At 37.8% G+C, this 18938-nt stretch overlaps 1 protein-coding gene across 2 annotated transcripts in view; it reads right to left on the bottom strand.

Annotated features, from left to right (window-relative positions):
* Positions 1 to 2584: 2584 nt before the first annotated feature.
* Positions 2585 to 18938, bottom strand: part of atp1b3b (ATPase Na+/K+ transporting subunit beta 3b) — a 46673-nt gene continuing 30319 nt past the window's right edge. The window contains exons 3-7 of one of the 2 annotated variants that reach the window (XM_079823758.1): positions 15008 to 15106; positions 11537 to 11724; positions 11189 to 11239; positions 6842 to 6928; positions 2585 to 3606 (exon numbers count right to left, since the gene is read on the bottom strand). In XM_079823758.1, coding sequence (XP_079679884.1) covers positions 3439 to 3606; positions 6842 to 6928; positions 11189 to 11239; positions 11537 to 11724; positions 15008 to 15106 — 593 coding nt within the window. In that variant the 3' untranslated portion in view covers positions 2585 to 3438. The remainder of the gene's footprint in view (positions 3607 to 6841; positions 6929 to 11188; positions 11240 to 11536; positions 11725 to 15007; positions 15107 to 18938) is intronic. The other variant, XM_079823759.1, reaches the window with a different exon arrangement.

Genomic DNA, 18938 nt, shown 5'->3' with positions numbered 1-18938 from the left:
CAAGCCACTTCTTCTCTCAAGCCCCGATTTCTGCTCTTGACCCTGGGTGTTAATGCTTCTGTTATCGAGAGCAGTGCAGATTACAGGCCTGAAAGCAGGAATTCAGAAACCAACTCTCTGAAGGAGACGAGATGTTTGTCTTTGAGCTCCTCGAGTGTCGACGCACAGCAGCAGTCACACGCTGGAGGTCTGTAGCATGTAGATAATGACATAAGAGTCGGTCACTTTTGTTGTGATGTTTCTTTTCTCATGATGTTACCAGAGTTATATTCATTGAATATTTCATGCATGTCTGCCTTTGTCTTGAGACAACGGAGTCTTGTTGTTGGTCTGGGTTTCAGCTTATGGTCTAATGCCTGGTACACATTGTAGGATTTTGGGCTGTCCCAGATGAAAGATGACCAATCGTGGCGATTTCTGTGGTCGTTGCTCCTAGACGGTGGTCCTATAGGTCGTACAGTGAGAGTTGTCACAATCTTGCGACCAAAGATAGCCTGCGATAATTCTCTGGCAGTGTCAGAAATGTACACAGTGTGTTTGCTGCTATGACCCACTGACTAGCCAATAAAAATACAAAATGAAATGACATGTTGATGAACGCAACATGGCGCTAAAACTTAACCCTCTGGAGCTCTTCGTTTAGGGGTTGCATTGGTTGTCTTCCCGGTCATAAGTGACCGGACACCTAAAAATTAAACTTCCTCCACCCCAGTAAAACCAATGCAATTTATTTTTCTTCAATAATATTTTTTCTTTTTCATTTTGTATTTTGAGATGATTTGATGGCATTTTTTTATATTTATGCAATAATTATGGTCTATTTTTGGCATTGAAAATTATATTTAAAAAAATATTTTTTTATTTGTATTATTACTGCAGTATTTCAGGTTAAAATAGAGACTAGGCCTTCAAAATAATTTTTTTTGAAGGCAGATTAGCGCCCTCTTTTGGAATTATTTAAGAAATCATGCAACCATGGGTTTAATCACTAGAGAGAGGCTTGAGAATTCCCTAGCTCTGTTTTGAACACATTTAATTACTTTTTTGTTGATGGATTTGAATATTTATTTAAAAAAAAAAATACTATTCATTATAAAGTTTTAGATTTTTTTTGTGTGTGTGTGTTTTTGCAGATTTCCCATTCATTTCCTATGGTGGTCATTTTTGACCGAAGAGCACAAGTGGGAGTATTTTTCTGCGGTCGAAACACAACGAGTACCACCCCAAAGTCCCTAGTTCCTAGGGAACGTTCCTGTGGTGGAAACGCAGCTTTAGCTGTGTTTAGGGTCATTGTCCTATTGGAGGGTGAACCTTCTGCCCAGTCCGAGGTTCTGAAATTTGCTCTGCACTAGGTTTTCGTTAAGGCTAACTGCATGAAGCTTTCCTGCTACCCTGACCCCAGTCCATTCTGCTTAAAACACCCCCCACAGCTTGATGCCGCTCCACCACACTTTACTGTTGATGCAGGTGATGAGCTCCATACATGGTTTCCTCCACACATAAATCTTGTTTATCACAGTCAGAGAGAGTCCTTTAGGTGCTTTTTTGGTTGCAAATTCCAAGTGTGTCGAGGCTTGAGTCCAGCCACTCTGCCTTAAAGCCCAGATCGGTGGAGCTTTGCAAGTTTCTCCCATATCCATATATGATCATGGAGCTCAACCAGAGTGACCATCAGCTTCTTGGTCACCACTCCAACCAAAGCTCCTCCCCATGGATTGCTCCGATCTAGGAAGAGGGCCAATCTTCTTCCAATAAGGATTATGGATGCTACATGCTTCTGTGAACCTTCAATCCTAAAATCCCATAAAAGAACTGTTTTTAAACTGTTTGTTTGATAAAAACCCTCTCACAGAATCATGTAATGCGTATGACAGCCGCTAGAGGGCAGAACTAGAACGCGTTTCTGTCATCATTGTTGAACAGGTGACGGGAAGAATTTGTAACCGTCTCATGGAAATTCATGTCTTTTGGCGAGTTGGTGGCTAATTCGTATGAATTTAAGCGGTACAGACAAAGATTAGTGTGATAAACAGTATGAAACCACTTCAATAAATAATCCATAATATATATATCAGACCATGACATGACAATTATATACGACTTAACATTTAAACAGCAATTTTTTCAATTGTACATATTGACATATCTCATTGGTAGCCGGATTATTTTCAAATTTGCCATCTGATGTTGCGTTTTAACGTCATATGTATGAATGATGAGCCGTTATGAACACTACTAATCAAAAGTTTAGGGTCAGTAATATATTTTTTAAAATAAACTAATACTTTTATTCAGCAAGGACGCCTTGATCAAACGTGACAGTAAAGACGTTAAAAAAATGTTTTTTTTTTTCTAAAATGTCTATCATAGAATCCAAAAAATCCACAAATTGCTTTTGTTTGTTCATTCAATGATAGCAGGATTATTTTACAACTTTTACCATCTTGACTTTGACATTTTAACATTTCAAATTATTGTCACTGCAAATAATTAACCTGGAATGTATTATTACGGTTATGAATTTCAATAACGTCCACATGTATTCAGCAGCTCTGAAGAAAACACACTCCACACGGCCAAACCAAACCTTTGTTTAAAATCACTTTTATTTCAAGATTTTTAAACTCATACAGATCGTAAGGCATCTGCACAAAGAACAGTTTCTGCAGAGGTTTAAAAAAATCACTTCCCTCAGATGGTGGACGGGTTTCAAACAAGGTTTGATATAGATGTTTTTTGTTTTTTTGTGAGGTTTTTTTTTTTGGTATTTTCCCTTCCTCCCCTTCCGTATTTGTTCATTTGTCAATAATCTTAAATTACAGCTATTATATAATTTCATACTCTTGATTTCTTACAGCAGTCAGACAAAGTGAGAGCGATGACAGAGAAAAAGTGTTTAAAATCCATTAAATATGTACATAGAGGCTTCACATCACACGCACACACATGGCAGGCTAAACAGTACTATGGGGGGAGCGGGGCACATCCACGTCATGTGTTGATGCATCTATTTACAGGTCCCTATACTTACTACACGATGACACTATAGGTTCTCTCTTACGGGGAGGTCGGAGGAGGAGAATCAGTGCGTCTTGTTTTTTTTTCATCATTTCCAGTGGGGTGTTTTTGGATAAAACTGTGGTATCAATGAAACATGAGAAATAAGTCCTAAAACCTTCACACAAACGCACACTTCTCCATCCCTGACCCATCTGTTACGCAGGGCCAGTGAAGGTCTGCATGCGTCAGACTACACGAGTTTTGAACTCGACCCAGATGAGCATTCGCACTGCGCTTGATACGTAAAGGCCCTGATTTAACCCACAGGACGCCACATAGGGGACGAGGTGTACGTGATATGGACGTGATAAACATGAGATGGGACGGGGGTTTGAGTGAGAGGAACTGACATCGTGCGTCTCCGGTGAATGGTCCAGGCTACTTGGACACTTTGACCCGGAAGGTGACGCGGCCCATGAACTTGTCGCGCTCGTCGCTGTTGATCAGGTCGGACCCCTCCAGCTTGCACTCGATGACCAGCTCAGAGTTGTAATCGTCCTCAGTGAGCAGGAGCTTCACGGCTACAACGGGCTGGGCGTAGTTTGCCTAGTGGAGAGAAGACGCAAGCAAAATATGAGTCCTGTATTACGAATTTTGGTTCTAGACATCAACTGTATAGTATCATGTAAAAACGATACTCCTTTGCATTAAAGGGTTAGTTCACCCAAAAATGAAAATTCTGTCATTAATTACTTACCCTCATGTCGTTGGACACCCGTCAGACCTCCGTTCATCTTCGGAACACAAATGAAGATATTTTAGTTGAAATCTGATGGCTCTGAAAGGCCTCCATTGGCTCAATGGTACTTTACACTCTCAAGACCCTTAAAAGGTACTAAAGACATCGTTACAAAGTCCATCTCACTACAGTGGTTCTAAAATAACTTTATGAATCGGCGAGAATAGTTTTTGTGCGCAAAAAAACAATTTCAAAACACGGCCTCATGAAGCTTCGAAGCGTTATGAATCAGTGAGTCGAATCATGATTCGGATCGCGTGTCAAACCGCCAAACTGCTGAAATTTGGCGATTCAAACCGCTGATTTGACTCACTGATTCATAACGCTTCGAAGCTTCATGAGGCCGTGTTTTGAAATCGTCATCACTATTTAAGTCGTTATTTAGGGTTTTTTTGCGCACAAAAACTATTCTCGCCGATTCATAAAGTTATTGTAGAACCACTGTAGTGAGATGGACTTTGTAACGACGTCTTTAGTACCTTTTAAGGGTCTTGAGAGTGTAAAGTGTCATTGTGTCAATGGAGGCCTTTCTGAGCCATCAGATTTCAACTAAAATATCTTCATTTCTGTTCCGAAGATGAACGGAGGTCTGACGGGTGTCCAACGACATGAGGGTAAGTAATTAATGACAGAATTTTCATTTTTGGGTGAACTAACCCTTTAAAGTGGATAACATTACATATCTTGATGTTCGGCTTGATTCTGACCTTTCTTTCAAATTAGATCAAAATAAATCATGTTTTACACAGTCAACTTTGGAATCGGTATTTTACGTCGATCTCGATATTGTTTTTCATACAGTGTTCATAAGAAAATTGCTTCTCAACTATTATTTCCAACCTTTGATTATTGTGATGTTAAGGTTTTGCTTCGCTTTATACAGCATATAATAGACTTTGCAGATTTGTTTTGGGATGTATGAGGCACTCCAATGGCCATCTCTGCATGTAAGAAGGCATTGGCTTCAATTCATATTTAATTAAATGTATTTATTTTAGTGCTGTCAAACGATTAATAGCATCCAAAATAAAAGTCTGTGTTTACATAATGTGTATAATTATTATGCAAATATAAATACACACACACACATGAATGTATACATTTAAGTAAAATTTTCTCTCTCTATATATATATATAGCAAATTTTTCTTAAATGTATACATTCATGTGTGTGTATTATTATATTATATTATATTTAGGGCTGTCAAAAGATTAATCGCGATTAATCTCATCCAAAATAAAAGTTTGTGTTTACATAATATATGTGTTTGTACTCTGTTAATTATTATTTATATATAAAAACACACACAAGCATGTATATATTTAAGAAAAATTTATTATATTTATATATAAAATATTTATATTTATATATAATATAAATTATATAAATGTATATACAGTATACATGCAAATATTTCATAAATATATACATGAATGTGTTTCTATTTATATATACACATAATAATTAACAGAGTACACACACATATATTATGTAAACACAAACTTTTATTTTGGATGTGATTAATCGCGATTAATCTTTTGACAGCCCTAATTATATTATATTATACATACACATGCAAATATCGTGAAAAAAGTTTGTGTGTATTCAAATATACATAATTTATTTTGGATGCGATTAATCGTTTGACAGCCCTAATTTATTTTTATTATCTCGGTTATCTACAACAAAACATTTTTTTTCACCTTTTTCTTTCAATTACCAATAAAAAAATAATAAAAAAAAACACATTGGCAAAAGAGCTTAAACTTCATGTTCATTTACTATTGTATTCTCTGATCAGTGTATTTATTTTTGACTCTTCTGGTAATTTGGTGTTGTAATGTTTCATTAGTGTGTGTTGGTTGTTTGTTGAGGTACTGATAACTGGATTTTTGTTTTGTTTCTGTTATTATATTGTATGTTAGGAGTTAATCCTTAATAAATAAACAAATACAAAAATGTTGTCTGATACATGAGTAAAACTGGTTTATTTTTATTATATTTGGGTCTAATGCTTAAATTAGCCCTCCCATTAACAGCACAATCAGACAATACCAATCATTAAAAAAATATTTTATTTAATTATTTATTTTCTATACATAGAAAATACATACTATATAATTACACTTTAAAATATAAACAGTTAAAATATTCATTTTATATTATAGATTATATATTTGCTATATATCAAATATACAAAAGATTACTTTTTTTAATATTACATAAAAAATTACTATTTTAATATATATATATATATATGCACAAAACATTTTTTTTACATGTATAAAATATACTTATATTTAAACAAATATACACACATTTCTATAGATAAAATATACATATAATATTTATTAAAAATATTCGTGTGTTTAATACATAAACATAAGCCCTTATTTTTACGTCTCCCATTAACGGCGCAATCAGATCAATAAAAAAATTGTTTTATAATATATTTTTCATATACATTACATATGTTCTATGTCTATTTTTTTTTTTTTATATGAATGATTCATTATATTTTTTTTTACATAAATCAATTATATTTATATTTTTATATAAATATTACACTATACATTTATACACTATTATAATACATTACATTCATATACACACACACACACACACACATTTATATTATACACACAAATATACATAATTTTTTAATAAGGTTCATTAGTTAACATGAACAGCACTTCTACAGCATTTATTAATCTTTGTTAAATGTTCATTTCAACATTTCCTAATACTTTATTCAAATCTTAATATTAGTTAATGTACTGTGAACTAACATGAACAAATCACAAACAGCTGGATTTTTATCAACTATCGTTAACAAAGATGAACAAATACAGTAACAAATGTACAGTTCATACATTAACTAATGTTTAATAAATGAACCTTATTGTAATGCGTTACGCTTTTTTCTTATATACACAAACATTCATAAATATACATAATTATACATATTTATTCTCACAATGGTCACCAATATATTGTGCATCTCAACAGTGAAACATTGTGATCGTGCTGCACTGTACTCACATGCAATTTCTTGCCATAATAGGGGTAGTAACTCTTGTCGAGTTTGCCCTCAGTGGGGAAATACTGCATCTGCAGGGGAGTTTCTCTCTGTATCAGGACAGACGACAACAAAGGGTGAGATCACACGGTGCACTTCATGGACAATGTGTGTCATGTGACTCATGTGCAGTTGCCAGTAGCAACAGACTGCCCTCACATCACTCAAACTCAAGACACAAAGAAAAATAAGACCCTCTTTAAATGCACAAAGACATCCAATATTTCAGGTTTTTACAAATCAAGTTTCCGATCGTCATACAATACAGACAGGACTTTGCATCATGTGCTGTATATGAACGCATGAATCCATAACTCCATCAATCCATCACAGTCTATATCCAGCAGTAGCAGGAAGCAACACACACTTGAAGGAACAGTTACAAGGTTCATTCAGTAACTGGTTCATCTTTCATCAAGTGAACCGAATGAGATGATTTGCTGGAAGCCTTAAGCTTTTGAAATGGCTGTGTATCTAGAGAAAGGTCAAAGTGAGGCATGCTTGCAGACAGCGTAGTCCAAACGAAACAAAAAGATCATAAAAATACTAAAAGAAGGCGTTTTAGTCAGTCATAAAAGCATCAATAGACCATGATTCATGAGTTAATAATCAAATTCAAATAAGGAATGTAATTATTAAGAATCAGCACAGCTCAAAAAGTGCAGCGTTTCATTCGTTGCTTTCACACAAACTGCTTCTGCTGTAAACATACGGCATTCATTCAGCAGTTTTCCCAATTTTGTAATCAAACGCAAACTAGCGATGTGCTCGGGTTCAAATCAATGCGATAATTTACGCAAATTTGCTCGAGAATTCAGGTTATATGAATGATTTAGACAAACATTGCTACAGAAATTCACTTTTCTCCTGTTCAATACAACAATTTATGTAAGAATAATTGGTTTACAATGTATGAACGGCCACTACTGTGCCTTCACTTTACATTCAGGATAACTGTTGAAACACAATTTCTGTCATTTTGATGTTAAGTTTGGTATCAAAGTGTGTAAAACGCCAAACACTGTTGCTTATGTGCTAACAGATGTGGTATTATCACTGGAAAAGTTAATACGAAAACTGTAATCGGTTGTCTTGTGTGAAAGTCCCACTGAAACATTGCAAGGACTCTATTAGAGGAAGTTTGTTTAGTAAGAAATGGCAAGATTAAAACAGCAGGATCCATCAGCGTAACTTGCAAAAGCGTTAAAGTTCAGAGGACACAGCGTTCCTATGGAGCAGAAAGCACTTCCTCGTGTCCGCTGTATACCTTCAAGGGTCACACGGGCGAGAGCTCTCAGAGAAGTCATGAGGTACAAGAATGACTACAAGATAAGGGCAAGTTCTCATGGGACCAGCGAAAAACAGTGCAGGTCTGATAGGGACGTCTCACATCTGCAGCATAGAACGACTTGAAGGAAGCAAACAAGTGTTTGAAACGAGTCCAACATTGCGTAACTCGTGCCTGATATCGGTTAGATGTTTGTGGACGTGTTCGTCAGAATTCGTGAGAGGTTTCTGAGGTCAAAAGGCAATGTTTTGCAAGAACAAAAATATTACTATGGTCAATAAAATCAATTGGAATCCCTTAAACCATGAATTTGACCCAAACACATTTCACTTATGCGTGTCAGATTTCCAATACCAATGGGCCCTGTTTACACCTGATATGTGGATCCTACAATAAGTGCTAAACAAGCACTAAACATTAATGTGGCCTGAACAACCCTAAAGAGCCGTCATGTTGACAAGGCACCAGGTTGCTACAATGAGTATTGATGAACTAAAAATCACAGGATTTTGCCTGGTTCATGACATTAAATCTTTGTGAGCACTTAGTAGCAAGTAAACAGGATATAGTCAATGTAAAACTGTTTGTCAGTTGGTCCCTTCCCATTTAACTGGGCTCTTTTTGACCAGAATACGATGTAAAGTGAAGCAGACCTTGCGCTCATTTCGTAGCCATATCCTGAACCAGGGATGTCCAACCCTACTCCTCAAGGACCACCTTTCAGTAGAGTTGATCTCTAGCTCAAATAAACATCCCTAAAGCATCTAATCGAGGGCTTCAGGATCACTACAAACATCCGGGAAGGTGTGCTGGAGCTGAAATCGGCCCCTCCAGGAGCATGATTGGTGTGGCTACACAACCACCTAACTAGGGTGACCACCTGTCCCGAAATTGGGAGCTTTGTCCTGCGAGATGTAATCAGTGTCGTGCATTCCATTATGTCTGTATTATTTTATTTCTTCCCTGAAATTACAATACCACAATAAGAAATATAATACAAAAAAATGCGATTGCCATTTAAAAATTAATTTGGGCAGCCGTCATGTTGTAGTTAGAGCGGGAAAATAACCAACCAATGTATCCGTAGAGAGGGATTTTTCAGCTGATGCGATGAAGCTTGGGTGAAGCGAAGGAACCATGTGAACCTCAGCGAAAGTCATATAAATATAGCTACACCAGGCAGGACAACAAAAACATACAAGTTAAAGATGCTCTGAATACATTCAACGGTAAAACGCATTTATTGTTTGCAATGCATAGTCTAATAAAGGAAAATAAACAAATCGATACTTAAAAAGGCACAATTTTATTTTGCGCAGGTTTCTCTCATTGGCATTCACTCTCAAGGGCTCTCAGGACGTCCTGCTTCATACCACCGTAACGTTAATAAAACTTTAACACATTCGCTCATTAATGAACATGATTTCTGCCCAAATCTGTCGGATTCCTTTCCATCGCCTGTGGAGGTGAAGAGTCAAGACTACAACTCTCAACAACGCCTTTGTTTTGAATAAGCAACCTCTAGCGGAGAAACTTATACTGTGCCTTTAGGAAAATGTATTTTAGTATAAAATGGGATATTTACAAGCGGTAACCTCCCGCAGTTTCTCTTGAAGCAAATACGGAAGTGACTTAAACTGCAATTCATCGACTGGCCGCTAGAGACAGGCTCCAGAAGGAGCAGAATCTCATTGAGCCCAATGTTAAAAGGCCCAACTTTACAGCAGAATAAAACATGTTTACAGCCTGGTACAAATTATGCTTTTGGTCTATATGGCTAATTTTGCCCTTCATGACAACTGTGAGGGGGGTGAATTATTTTATATCTCATTCGTTTACATTATATAAAGCCTTAAAGTTCTGCATAATTAAGGGCTTGGCCACTTTGAGTGACAGGTGGATTGCCGTTTGTCTGCTGTCTGTTAGTCATCGTGTCACCTCAGCTCCGCCCACGTCCCGCCTCTTTGCCAATTTTCTGTTATCCGGGAGTGACGCACGATGACGCGCTGCCAAGATGGCGGCGGCCAGCTCGACCCTACTTTACGCTTCAGAACGGCTCTTCAGAATCCTATGGGTGATGTCACGGACACTACGTACTACTAGTATAAAAGTAGCAAAAATCACATCTACTGTCCTGCATCAGAGCAATAACCGGGTGGTCACCCAACACCTAACTTGCCACCATTCTTTTACAATTTTCCTGCTAAATCAGCGCTAAAAGAAAACAACTGACAGATTGGAAATTTCTGCACTGACCAATAATGAACATGGAGTGACGCACACCCTTTGTTTAAAAGCATTCCGCAATTCGCATGTTAAGTCTAGATGTATATGGAAATCTTGTGATTGAATTATTCGAATTACATGTTAATATCAGGAGTAAACAGGCCTTAGGGGTGTCTATGGTTTGAGAGGACCCACCGCTATGGTTGCTTTACCAAGACACTACGCGTTGCATTCTCAATGGCTGGGGATCTGAAGGTATACATACTTTCTAGAGGGCAGTTAAAAGCACCATAGACAAAGCAGTACAGGAGAGAGGCAGCAAAGAGATGGAAAAGGCCCGGGTCAAGGACCCTGGGGAAACAAGGGGGGGACATCTTACCCACCATTAACACTGCTGGCCCTATAGGCAGCGTGGAGAGAGACCAGATACAAACAGATGTGTGAAAACGCAAGATGGAAACAAGCACATTAATTCAGACTCGCACCATCGTGGTCACGGTGATTCTGCCAAGTAAAACAAGTTCCTGGCTCAACTTGTTTTGTTGATCATGGAACAACATTCCTGTCCGAAAAATTAAGCCTTATCTACATCCCTAAAATCAGAGTGAAATGATAGGTGAAAAACACTGATGTAGAAGCACCTAACCCTGGTTGATAGCCTAAACTTGGCCTACACTATAAACTCGTCCCTCAAAACGGATTGGTTGATCCAGGAACATGTTGTCATTGGTGAAATCAGGTTCCCCTAACATTGTACACACTTAAGCTAGTATACAGTGTGTGATGTGGGATTTACCTTGGCTACGCAGTTGATATGTGGGTCTCCTCGTGGCCTAAGCCCAATAACCTGCAAAGGATAAGGAACATACACACTGAACAAACATCCTTAGATAATGATCCGACTAATTCCACAACAGCATAACGTTTCAGTTGATGAACAAGTGAAATGCAGAAATGTATAAACTAGCCTCTAATCCTTCAAAAGGTGAAGTGTTGAATTTCTGAGAACACAATGAAGGCCCAGTTTTTGTTCTTGCATGAGCGCCATGGCTCAATTTGTCTGGGGAACATATGCTAACAGCTAGCCTGCGGCTTCAACAGTAGGTGCCTTTCACTGGGGAGAGCGTAAAAACATGTGACTCACTCGATTCATCTTGACTAGGATGCATGGCTGGCCCTCCGAATAACCGAAAGTGCTATCAGCCAATCCAGAGCACTGTCGTAGCACGCTTCTCTTGAACTGGCAGGCCTTCTTATCCTCAACATCATCTTGCTCAAAGTACTCCCCCTCGGTACAGAGCTCATTCACATCCTGCAGGGAGTCATTGTACTCTGACGTAACAAAAAGAGAGAGAACAGAGAGTGAGACAAAGGTGCTGAGCTGAAAATCAGCACTGGTAGTTTGTGACAATTGAGTGGCTGGGAGGCGTTTTTCTTGTCTACGAGTGTGGCCATTTTGGAAGTTGTTGAATGCTCCGAATAAGAAACCACCCACAAATGGTTTGAGGATGTCAAGTTGAGGCAGGACATTTCGAAAGTTTGTACTGCTCTTTAAATGGCTAATAGTTTTAGTTTAAAATCAAGGTCAGAATTGGGACATTTCTACTTGAGATCGACTCCAACAGGCAGGAAAATCGCAGTTGTCTGCTAGGTACTACATTTGATGAGGAAAGAACTTTTACTTTTGCCGTCAGTTTCACAACTCCTCTCCCATGGCCTCATGGGATAGGTTAAGTGTCCATCAGATACAAAGTTCAGAAACTCGCCAGAAGTAGGAGGTCATCCGGGTAATTTTGCCTATTTTATGTAATTACTGTTTTATGAATACTCGAACATACTACGGTTAACCTACTGTACTTTACCTACTATATAGTAGGGAAGTAGGCATATTCGAAACCAGTTTTAACAATGTATTGGAGGAACTTCTTGAGTTTTAGTAAATAAAATCAAGGTCATGTTTATCATTAACCTGGCCTTGTGGATTTCCAAAAGTATATACAAGTCGGAATTGCGACTTCAAGAGGTGATCTTCGCACTTTTCCAAGAAGCGAGCGAGCGACTGGAATGCAGCATCAGACAAACCACTGAACTATGATCTGCTATTTGCTAATCAGTGGTGGGTGTAATTAGGGATGCACAAGTGTTTTATCTGGCCCAATTTCCCAGAGAATCAAACACTTTGGATGCGTGTATCAGCTAAAGCTAACATATAGATGACCTTAAAACTAATGGACTTAAAGCCACAAGACTCCAATTTTGATTGCATGGGGTCCTTAAATGAGTCGCTCATGACTGCTGTATTGGATCATTAGTGATTCAAGAAAGACTAAGGTCTATGTTCACTGGTGGGGTGGTGATGGCATTCAGCTGAGAACAATTTGTGCAGCTGACAAACTGGCATATTTAAGTACTTTTAACCACCAGCGGTGTTACGAAGATCACATTTAAAGCATCCATCAAAGCACAAGGGGGACATTATTTGAGTTTGTGTATTGAGAGAGGCAAATCAAATGATAAATTGAAAACGTTTCACCATTTAAGCCACTATCTAATACATAAAGTTTATAATATGGTGGATTTTAAGTCCTCTTATTGTCTTGCAATATATTTGACTACACCATCTCCTCCTCCTGACTTAAAGGGATAGTTTACCCAAAAATGAAAATTAGCCCATAATTTACTCACCCGCAAGTCATCCTAGGACCTAGGTGTATATGACGTTCTTCTTTCAGACGAATAAAATCGGAGTTATATTACAAAAATCCAGGCTAATCCAAGCATTAGAATTGGATTTATAGTTGCTTTGTTTTTTAAGTCCATAAAAAGTGCATCTGTCCGTCAAATAACTGCTCCACGCAGCTCCGGGGTGTTAATAAAGGCCTTCTGAAGCAAATCGACGCATTTGTGTAAGAAAAATATACATATTTAAAACTTTATCCAGTAAACTTCTGTGGAAAAGTGTTGAATGTTGAAAGTGAAACTCAAAATGCATACGTGACGTCATGACGAGCCGACCTGATCGCGTTAGTCTTTCGATCGGCAGGGGAACTTTCAACAATCTTTCCATAAATTGAACAGGGAAGGCGGTCGGCCGAAAGTTTACTTGATAAAGTTTTAAATATGGATATGGACAGATGCACTTTTTATGGACTTCAAAAACAGAGCAACTATGAATCCAATTCTAATGCTTGGATTAGCCTGGACTTTTGTAATATAACTCCGATTTTATTCGTCTGAAAGAAAAATGTCATATACACCTAGGATGACTTGAGGGTGAGTAAATTATGGGCTAATTTTCATTTTTGGGTGAACTATCCCTTTAATAAGTGTAGTGGTTGCTTGTCCCAAATATGACCTTGAGGAGCAATAGTGTCTTACAAAAACACCCATGTTAGTGAAGATATGTCATTATTTTATCTCAAATCTGGCTGTATGTACTGGCTTGTACTGTAAGTATGTACTTAAAAGAGCGTCGACTCAGGTGCTGAACATACATGCCGTATTGCTGGGGAATCTCCTCCAAATATGATTCAATTCAAACATTTTATCCACCCATTGTCTGCTGGTTCTGAACAGAGTTGGAGTCTCAAGGCCGCTCTCACCTTCAAAAGGCTTCTGGCTAAGCAGCTCAGTCTTCTCTATGTAAAAAACTATTCAAATGAACAGCATGGTTCTTGGACCATCAGCTCATGATCTGGATCTGGGCCTCGAAAGGTATAGTTTTTCTCTGGGTCAAGGTGTTAGGAGATCTAGTTTGGTCTGGGTCTTAAATGGTCTAGGAAATGGGGAGGCCTGATATTGGTCACAGCTGGTCTGGTACTGGCCTCATACCCCTTTTCCACCAAGGCAGTTTGTGTGCTGGTTCAGAGCCAGAGCCTAGTTTCAAAACGGTTCTTTGTCTTTCGACACCCAAAGCAACAGCTCTGAACCAGGAAAAGCAGTTCTTAAGTAGTCTAGAAGTAAGAACCGCTTGCGTCAGGGGATGGGGGCGGGATTATAATGACTTACAAGACAAACAAAACTTGTGACCGCCATTTTTTAAATAGCAGCTAATGGAGCTAATAGCAGCTGGATTGTAATCTCAGTCTATACAAATTACAGCAAGCTGCACGAATGTGTTGGATTCGCAGTGATTGGATGACGATGTAGGATCACAAAGCCATGAGCATCAATAGTAACGCAACGTTTGTTGTTGAAGAAAGGCTTGTTTGAGATGCTTCGGCGCTGTGCAGACCGATCGCCGTATGACATCAAAGTACAGCGAGAGCAAATGACTCCTTATGCTTTTCAATCATATGCCGATCGGTCTGCGCAGTGCCGATGCATCTCGAACAAGCCTGGTGTGTTTGTGTTTCCTGCTGCCTCGCTAGCATTACTGAGAAAGAGCACACGTATACGGTGACGCAAGACCTGGCTCTGTGGTGGCTCTATAGCCTGTGGAAAAGCAAACCGGTTCTTACAAGGCAACCAACTCCAACCCAGAACTAGTACCCGGTTCATGCTGGTGGAAAAGGGGTATCAGAGGATCTGGTCTTGGACTCCAACTCTGCCTTGTAACCCTAAGTCTCCATTTAAAACCAAATGTAGAGAGGTAAGGTACTTAAAAGAGACTCACGCTGCAGGAACGACTCCAGGTGCTGAACATACATGCCGTATTGCTGGGGAATAGATCGGTTAAATCCAATTTCCAATGACTTCGGCCTGATCATCAGCCCTGAGGAAAAAATATGCCATGCATATATATACATGATGCAAATTGAATGCAGATTATAGCACATATATGTGGCCGATACATTGATTCAGTGTGCATTGTCATTTTTAGAGTATTGAAACCTCTATAAAACAATTATTGTCGGAATCCCTCCCCCTTTTACCTCATGACCTCTCAAATGCGTTTTCCAGTTAATGCCAATTTCTAGCCAACAATTACAAACAAAGATATTCACTAAGACATTTTAGAAGGGAATTTAAGGCCTTTCGTTTGATTAATTTCCACTTTAAAATTCCATGTGGGAATTTAAGACATATTTAAAAATATGTCTGTATAAAAATATGACACAGAATAACATGCTTTTAAAACGATGCACTCCTTCAAAAGACATCTGACTGTATGTGTGCTCTTTGGGAACATATATCGTGATGATATCAGAATCAGATGATATCAGAGGTGATGCGATGTGCATTTGTGCTCATTAAAACTCGTCTCAAAATCCCGCTTGGAACATTAAAAGCACTGATAATTGGGGACCCTAAACTGCAACTTGTCTGAAATGATGTCCAACTGTGTCTGTACTGAGAACATTCTGTTACTAAAAGATCTCGAGAAAGGTGGGGGGAGCTGAGGGAAGAAAAAAAAAAGGATCTGTGGGAGGAATAAATTGACACTTGGGGAAGGATGAATGATAGCGAGAGAGCGAGAGAGCGAGAGAGAGAGAGAGAGAGAGAGAGAGTGTGAGCTCGCTGTGTATCACTTGTCGGGTTTAACGCCGCTCACAATCGAGCAAGAAGATGGAACTGGAGCGCTCTCATCGCAAAACACTGTACACAAGTGTGTGGGGGCTGCACAGTGTACGACTCTGTGTGTGTGTTTGTGTGTGTGTGTGTGTGTGTGTGTGTGTGTGTGAGTGGGAGGCTAATGGATGATGTGTAACACTGCTGAGACTGGTATTCTGATTGCAATGAGGTAATGGTAAAAATAGCACTGAATAAAATCACACCATCTGAACGGCTCTACCGCGAATTCTGTCCAGTTACTCTCAATGTCAGAAAATGTGTATAAGGATTTATAAATCCCAAAAGTCATTTTAGAACCTGTAATGTGAGCAGATCAGTGTCTTTAAAGCCTTTGAATGTGTTATCAATCCATTCAGATGACAAACATTCTTCCAAATATTCTCCTTTGTGTTCAGCAGAAGAAAGAAATACAGGTTTGGAACAACTTGAGGGCGAGTAAATGACGACAGCATTTTTGGGTAAACTATCCTTTAAATGCCTTTTTCTGCATTACCATATCAATCCTACCAATACCTAAACTTAACTACCTTAGTAACTATTAATAAGCAGTAATAAGGAGTTTGAGGCAAAAGCTGTAGTTAATAATATTGAGAATATGCCCATAATCTAAAGTGTGACCATATAGAACAGTATATAGTGTACACACACACACACACACACACACACACACGAAACCATAAAGGCAAAGAAAACAAAAGGAATTTGAGGAATTCTTTTAACAAACATGGTTGTTTCACAGAGATATGCATTGCAAAATGATCAAATATGGTGCGACCGTGCCCGTTTCACATGTGAAGCTTGCGGTGATATTAGTCAGCTTTGCTTTAAGAGATTAAAATGCAGGTGTGTGTACATGTAGATAAAACTTGTGTCTTGTGTTTTTGTATCTATGGTTTTACACCATCTGTCTGATATAGAAGCCCTCTGCATTCCCCAAAAAAACCTTCCTCATGTACAACTAACCTGTTTTGAAAGTTACACATCATTCATACTAATAGCTGCACAGTAGGGCTGCAACTAACGATTATTTTTATAATCGATTAGTTGGCCAATTATTTTTTCCCCCCGATTAATCGGATGAAAAGCCAATATTTATAATACATTTTAGATTTATAAGCCAATTTAATACACTGTTCCACATCCTGCCCAATGCGGTCCTTCAAACAAACGTGTCATCTGAGTGCTATGAAAACATACACTGTGAGTATATCTTCCCTTACAAAAATTCACTATGGTTTGGCTTCAAATCCATAGTTTAACTAGATCGTATTTGTGTGGTTATACAAATGGTAATCAATATGCAAAAGCATGGATTTATTATAATAAAAACATGGTTTTACTATCTAACAGAACCATGATTAATATGGGGTATGTTTGTGCTATACATTATGTGCAAAAAAGTTCAGCAAAAAGACCTACATTAAAAGGATGTTAAAGAAAAACACAAAAAAACACAAACTCAGCGTTACCAGATAAGAGGAACAGCAGTTTATGGTTTACAGTTCCTGTCATTTCTTTATCCTGTAAATAGGCTATAAGAAACGTTTTTCACACGCAGTTATCTCTTTACAGTTCCTACTCTCATAAAATACTTGACTTCCATGTTGACTTTTAAACCTAAATAGTGTCCAACAGCAGATATTTCTGCTGTGTGAAATGAATGTTTTTGCGCTGGATATTAATGGTCTCGCTTTCGACTGCGTTCTGTCTGTTTGATGCGCTCATTCAGTGAAGTTTGAAAAAAAAAAACGAATCGATAATGAGAATCATTGTCGATGATTTCCATTATCGATTATTATCGATTAGTTGTTGCAGCCGTACTGCACAATTTAAAAAACAAAAGGTGCACCAAGTCATGTTTCTGTGTATGGCGAAGTCCAGAACAGCACACTACAGAACTGCTTATATTTCTGCAGGATATAGTATGTGCATTAGTGCTGGGCATTGACAAAAATTTCACATTTCGATTCACACACTTGTGATTCAATTCAGTTTGATACAATATGGATTATTATCGGCAATAACAGAAAGTTCTGGTCATTCATCAACTAAAAACAGCATAGACTAAAAGATCGAATCTTGGGGTTTAAGAATCAATATCGGTTCATAATTATGAGAATCGGTTAAAATCGAAATCAATATGCAGACCTAATGTGCAGAAATCAATATGCAGCCCTAATGTGCAGTATGTGGAAACATCTATGTGACTCAATTCACTGAACTGCCAGGAAACACAAAATTGGTAAAAAAAAAAAAAAAAAAAGCTAAAACGTATAAATTAATTTTCAATAAAACTTTGCAACTTGCTAAAATTAAATGTGCGATGTGTAAATTAAACAATGTTCAATGTGGCATCCCACCGTTTGAAAAATCTATTGTTGCATTGTGTAACATTTGGTTGAATTTTAGTTTGCAATTTCAATGTATTCATACCGCTTTGCACAATACATGAGTGATTCTATAATTGGACATTTCCCATTTCAAAAAGTTAAGGTAAAAAACTGTTCACTAACATAATTCTTATTGAAAACATTCAATTGTAATAATTCAGTGCTGCCAAACACCAGTTACTTCCTTTTTTACGTTTAACAAAAAAGTAACTTCTTTATAGTATTGTTTGTCAACTCTGTTACAGACAAATTAGGCAATGTGTACAAATAACATTGGTAACAGAGTTGACGGTAACAGGATTGACAATTTTAAACTTTTTAGCCAATAACTCCACTTGCTAACATAAATGCTAAGAGCACACGGCACTAATGAAATCACGATTACCAGGTTTAAACAACCCAATGTCAGAACAGTGATAAATTAAGTTTTTAGATTCAAATATTTTCTCAGAGAGAGCACACATACCATTCAGTGAGGAAAAGTGACAATTTCCTGTATCTAAAATAGTTGTGGGAGAAAATTCCACCAATTTAAAGGCAAAGTATTGTACGGTAACAGAGTTGACACAAGATTTATGCACACATTTTCATAAGAAAAGATAATTTTTAAACAATTTAACATTGTATATTTAGGAAAATGAC

The sequence above is a fragment of the Gobio gobio genome, assembly GCF_949357685.1.
Source record: "Gobio gobio genome assembly, chromosome: 8".
Lineage (NCBI taxonomy): Eukaryota > Metazoa > Chordata > Actinopteri > Cypriniformes > Gobionidae > Gobio > Gobio gobio.
The sequence above is the reverse complement of the archived record's forward strand: the minus strand, read 5'-3'. Positions and strand labels throughout refer to the sequence as shown.